Here is a 5,933-nt window from a genome sequence, read left to right on the forward strand (position 1 = left end):
TATGCAAATGCAAAATGGGCTGGATCTCCACTCAATGTGTCATTCATGTGTAGTTAATATGTTTTGGTATGTGGAAACCTAATCTCTGCAAAAGAAAGACGCAAATATTAAAAGATTTGGTTGCCATATTGTATAATTTAGGGAAATAATTACTTGAGGAATTAAAGTTCAAAGAGGTAATGCAGATAAAAATGATTTGTGAAATAAAAGTTATCATTATAACATGTTAAAACCCAAACTATTATCCAGAGCAAGAACAAAATAATAAAAGTTGGGAGGATTTCATTCAGCAGTACTAAATAACCAAAATCTTTGATCTAAAAGATCAAATAGTAAACGATACACTAACTTAACTCATCATCTCTGAACATTAAAAGCTACCAAAAGCCACATCCAGCAATAACCAGAAAAGACCAGACCCAGATATCACAGATAGCTTCCCAATGATCTTAAGCAGCAATAGATGGCTTAGAAGCTGCAGACAGTCTAGACCTCTTCTTAGCCAGACTCTCACTGCGCCTTTCTCTTTGCTCCTTCAACCTAGTAGCTAAAAGCTTCTGGTACTCAGCTGCTTCTGACTTAGCCTTGGTAATTCTCTTCTTCTTGTCTGCAATTCTTGCTCTCTTCCTTTGGAGAGTCAATGGTGTTACCAGCCTCTGGATCTTAGGAGCCTTGCTAGCCTTTTTCCCTGTCACCATAAAGCACCATAATTAACATTCAAAGCAAAGGTTGAAGAGCATATTAACTTCCAAGATTGACCAACTCTGATCAGCACAAAAAAAAATGCAAGTAGATTTATCAGTAGAAAACTAACCATTTTTGGTCGTGAAATTTCGACGGTAGGTATTGACGTACTTCCTGACGTCATCTTCCTTGGAAAGGTTGAAGAGCTTCCTAATCTTGGAAGCCCTTTTGGGTCCTCTCATCCTTGGTTTCTCAGTGTCTGTCAGTCCAGGCAGATCATTCTCACCCTTTTTCACAATAACCAAATTCAGAACAGAAAGATCAGGACTAACAATGCATCCACGGACAGACTTCCTTCTGCGCTCCCCATTTCGCCTACCATAGCCCCGGAAACAAGGAGTACCTGTTTAATGTGAACATAATTTGATACTTACAACATCAGCTACACACAACAAATATATACAATACACATGCGCCATTAAGCACCTTCTTGCAACTTTACACATACCTCTATACAGCAGAAGACGAACTCGGCCCGGAGTTAACACTCCCTGCTTCATTGGGAAACCTTGCTTGTCACATCCTCCCATAATCTTAAAAACATATCCCTTGAACTCCTGTCAATTGTTACGCATAACATTGTTAAAAGAAAGTTGACTAGATGGAAAGGTTACAACACGAAAACCACAAGTAAACAGAAACCTACGTCTCCCAAAGCATCTCCAGCAACCTCCTGGGAGATCCTTTTGTCAAAGAAAGCCCGGCTGCACAGCAAGAATCAAGCATCATTAACCAACAGTACTTACAGATGCACTCTTACATGTCACTTAACAATAATGAAATATTAGGACCTCCACGTAAATCAACCAGCATATATACATCACCATGCAACATTCAAAAGCATCATGTAATCAAGTAAAGTATTAACCAAATGTAATCTTATTTTCATCAATAAAAAGATACACGTCCAAAATTTTCTCACTACAACATTGTATGCACATATAAAGATCTTTGTGGAATTGCTAGATATCTAATGACGGGCCTAGGAAGGGAAACTTACGAACCAATTAACCAAACACCAGCATGCAAACCTAAAGCATTAGTTTCTATCAATGGTCGTTATTCCAAACAGAAGCAAAGATAGAAGATAACAGTAAGGGATTTTTTGTTCCACAGACAAGTAACTGGATTAAAACAGAATGAATTATAATTACTGCATTGTTTAAATTCTTATTGAACATTTGGTTATGTGTATCAACTCAAGATATCTGGACATGTTCAACTTTAAATTGGACACATATTTGTTACCCAAAAAAAAACTCAAGTGTCATTAAATTAATTTATCCAATTTTATTAGTTCGATTATCATATGTGATTAAAAACAATTGGCGTAAAAATTATTAATTGCCCATGTTTAAACATCTCAGATAGAAAGTACATTAAAAGGAACACATCCTATAAATATGAAATCTCATTTTCACCTCTCATAGTTCTCAGAAATCAATATCATAAATATTACTATTAGAAACAACTGAGAGATAGCAAGCAAATAAGTAGAAATGTAGAAGACATTCAACCAAATAACCACTATGAGGTAAGAGATCAAAACTGCATTCCGCATGTAATTTTTTTCAAAGCAGGTAACCTAAACAAATAAATCCTCAACTACAGAGCTCCCAAATTATTCACTCTACCGCACAGTTCGACAATTGTAGACTTTTCATTAATAGCCGAAAACAATTTGAGTTTAAAAATTCACAATTTCACATGTATAAAACCAAAGTATGTTAAAGTGCGCAAGCAAAGAAAATCTGACAACAGCAACAACTACTAGTGTCTAACAAGTTAGGATCGGTTATATGAATTCTCACTGACGACATTACTCCATTTAAACTAATCTCGTGACATATAATGCAAATACAAAATAAAAAGTAGTACAAGTTCTGTAGAATTTCTAAACTTATAAATATGACTTACAGTTTCTGGTCATCGTCGATCTCGAGCTTCTTCTGGCATCCAGTTGTCGGATTTGCAATGTTGAACTGCAAAACAAAAGAACAAATCAATTCATGTTGAACGAAATGAATAATGTGATAAATAAATTATAGGCTTGTTCAGCTACCTTCATTTTCGGTCGAACTCAGTGGTGGCCGCCAAGCTGACAATGAAACTCTCAAATTTTACGCTGAGGTCCTCTCTCTTTCTCTCTGGGTTAGGGTTTAGGAGAAGATATATTTTATATCCAGGCTTTTACTAGGTCAGCCACTAATGGGCTTGGGCCCATTGTAATTAGTACAGAACTTATGGCTCTTTAAAAGGGATTGGGCTTTTCGGTAAGCGTACGCCCTATTCATATGCACTTTCAAGAAGGCCGAATTGTAATCTTAAACTTTGAGGACAATCTGTTTCAAGAATATAGAAGTGAAAATTTTCACTTGTATTGTTATGGTTCGATTAAATTTGCTTTCTAAAAAGTCTTGTGTACTTAGGTCTTTTATACTGCCTAAGTTAGAAAGGAAAAATCCGCAATAAGTTATAAGCATTTGAATAATTTTTTTTGGAAAATAAAGGATTTTATTAACCAAAATGTAAATATGTACAGCTTAAGGTATAAAAAAAAACATAAGATGGGCTAACTTTGAACAAACAGGTCCCAGAGTTTAGCTAACTAACATCTGCAGACAACTTGCACTTTTCTTTTCCTCACTTAACCGCTTTTGCTTGTTACATATATAAGTTCTAGGGATAGAAATTCAACTGATTGAGCCTCCTTGCCAACCTTGGTGTCATACTTCCCCTCTGAAAGATTTCTTGGATCAATTCCCATGTGATTATATCACTGTCTCGCTACATGTGTTGGAAGCATATATAATTTCTTTCCTCCCATATATGATATATGCACCCTGCTAGAGACATTCGATATACTTCAGTTGCAACAGACTTTCCTCTCGCATTTGCCACAGCCCATCTGATTTCTTCTTGCCATTGTCCTGCCACCCTCTGATTTCCTTGCCACTTTAGTACTCTATTCCAGATGTTTGCAGACATATTACATTCAAAGAATAGATGTGATATACTTTCTTCTTCTATGTTGCACATAGGACAAGTTTTGTCAATGATTACTCCCCACTTAGCTAGTCTATTTTTAGTAGATAGCTTCCCATACAATACTAGAAAGAGAACAAAAGTTCATTTGGGTATCCCTTTATTATTACACATTAGCCTTCTCCATTCCATTTTTTGAAATACCCCTCTCATACTGATGTACATCTTCCTTATAGAGAAGACCTCACACTGTTTTAGATCTTGTAGTGTACCTCCTGCAGCTACCACATTGACTTGTGCCTTTAGTATCTTTTGGATTACCAATGATGCTTGTTTAGCTTGTACCTCCTCAATTGACATTTGAATAATTGAAAGAAAGATTATGAGGATGTGTGATTGCAACGTATAGCTCGTCGTAGCATTAGTCGAGGGTTGAAGGAATTGAGCTTAGATATAGGATTGTACAATCGCAAACTAGGGCCCTGCAATGATGCACAATCAAAGGATTGAAGGCATTAAAGTATAGAAAATGTAGAAAAAAGAAGAACTAAACAGCAAAAATATATCTATTCTTATTCATAATCTTCCCAATTGAAGGGTACATAGATAATATACTGAAAAGTGGAAGAGGACTAAAATAAAAATAAAGGAACTAATAACAAAAAGATAGGACTAGCTTGCAAAGTGATAAGTGATAATTTATACCACTTGATGCTACCTTTTTACAATAGTTTTGCATCCAAAAGTTGCTATTTAATACCAAAGTTCTAACGAAAAAAAGTTGAATTACAGGTTTTTGGTAAGCGGAGTAGCAAAAAGGGATAAAAAGACTTGAAAGTTGCTATATCATATTTTACGACGATTTCGGTAAAGGATTTGAATTTTCACTAATATTCTTGAAAAATGAAACTATTTTCGGAAAACTATGAAAAACTGAGCATTTTTATTTCTGAGTTATTTTTCTTATTTATATGCTCTACACTGCTATGAACTGCTATTGGTTATTGGTGTTGGACCCGATCTATGTTCAAGTTCGTCACTGCTTTCAACCTAAGGTTAAGTTTGTTACTTACTCAGTACATTAGGTTGGTTGTACTGATTCACTTCTGCACATTGCGTGCAGATGTTGGCTGTTGTTGTTGTTGTTGTGCTCGATGGTTGCCGGATTTGAAGATGTACCTGCGTTCCTGTTATAGCTGCATCTTGTTCATAGTAGCCTTAGATTTATAAAAACTCTGTTTATGTACTTTTCAAACAGAAGATGTATTTACTTCATATAAGCTTTGTAAATTCTATTCTTAGAAGCTCATGTATTGTACCACCAGACCTTGGGAAAGGTTTAAGATCCAGATAATTCCATTGTTTGATTGTCTTATTACTATTATTGAAAGCAGTCAATTATTAGTTGATTTACATAGCGGGTTGGGTTAGGTTCCATCACGACTAGCGTATTTTGGGTCGTGACACTATATAGCTGTTATAGAAAGGTAATTTTACAAAGAGCGTTCTACTATAAATATGATTGTTGTTGTTATAGGTAAAAAGCTATTATAGAGGGATAAAATATAACTTGAAAAATCGGTTCTAAGAAAAACTTGGCTTTTATAGTGAATGACTATTATAGAGAGGTCTGACTGTACATGATTCTAGCATGAATAATAACTCACCTAGTCATACAAATGGAAAAAACATATCAAAGAAGCATGCTAGCAAAACAAAGCATCTAATAGCCTAAGAATTACCCGGATCATGAATACCCCGGTGTGCACACACACGTCCGGCACCTAGCATATGTGTCACCCCCACACATCTAAAATATCATAGTTCTCACGGATAATTACTCCCAAATTCAAGTTGAGATATGTTACTTATCTCAAACAAGCCAAAATATACTCTAGAAACGGCATCCCATACGAATCAATCTCCAAACAGCTCAAAACTAGACAAAGCAACTCAAAAACATCAAATAATACCATAGGAAATCAACTGAAACGATAAAGGTCGAGTCTTTAATCAAATACTCAAAGTCAACCAAAAAGTTAACCCGGGCCCGTACTCCTTAATCCGATAAAACTCACAAATTCTGACAACTCATTCGAATACGAGTCCAACCATACTAATTTCATCCAATTCCGACTCCAAACTGATCTTCAAAACTCAATTATGCACTTTAGAAAAGTTTAGACAATAATCCTCAATTTATC

General features: G+C 35.5%; 1 protein-coding gene across 1 annotated transcript; it reads right to left on the reverse strand.

Annotated features, from left to right (window-relative positions):
• Window positions 1–262: 262 nt before the first annotated feature.
• On the reverse strand, window positions 263–2,946 carry LOC104105644 (small ribosomal subunit protein eS6-like). Its single transcript, XM_009613993.4, has 6 exons — window positions 2,807–2,946; window positions 2,662–2,726; window positions 1,391–1,448; window positions 1,193–1,301; window positions 815–1,087; window positions 263–688 (listed from the first exon to the last, which is right to left on the reverse strand). The coding sequence occupies exons 1-6, from the start codon at window positions 2,810–2,812 to the stop codon at window positions 450–452; spliced, it is 750 nt and encodes a 249-aa protein (XP_009612288.1). The 5' UTR covers window positions 2,813–2,946; the 3' UTR covers window positions 263–449.
• Between the last annotated feature and the right edge of the window lie 2,987 nt (window positions 2,947–5,933).

The sequence above is a fragment of the Nicotiana tomentosiformis genome, chromosome 12 (genome assembly GCF_000390325.3).
Source record: "Nicotiana tomentosiformis chromosome 12, ASM39032v3, whole genome shotgun sequence".
In the NCBI taxonomy this organism is placed as follows: Eukaryota; Viridiplantae; Streptophyta; class Magnoliopsida; order Solanales; family Solanaceae; genus Nicotiana; species Nicotiana tomentosiformis.

Excerpts from the sequence above, each read along its gene's own strand:
- LOC104105644 (XM_009613993.4), bottom strand. Across the intron at positions 1,449-2,661 it reads ATCGACGATGACCAGAAACT|CCGGGCTTTCTTTGACAAAA; the intron begins GTAAGTCATATT and ends CTTGCTGTGCAG. Across the intron at positions 1,088-1,192 it reads TCGTCTTCTGCTGTATAGAG|GTACTCCTTGTTTCCGGGGC; the intron begins GTATGTGTAAAG and ends CACATTAAACAG.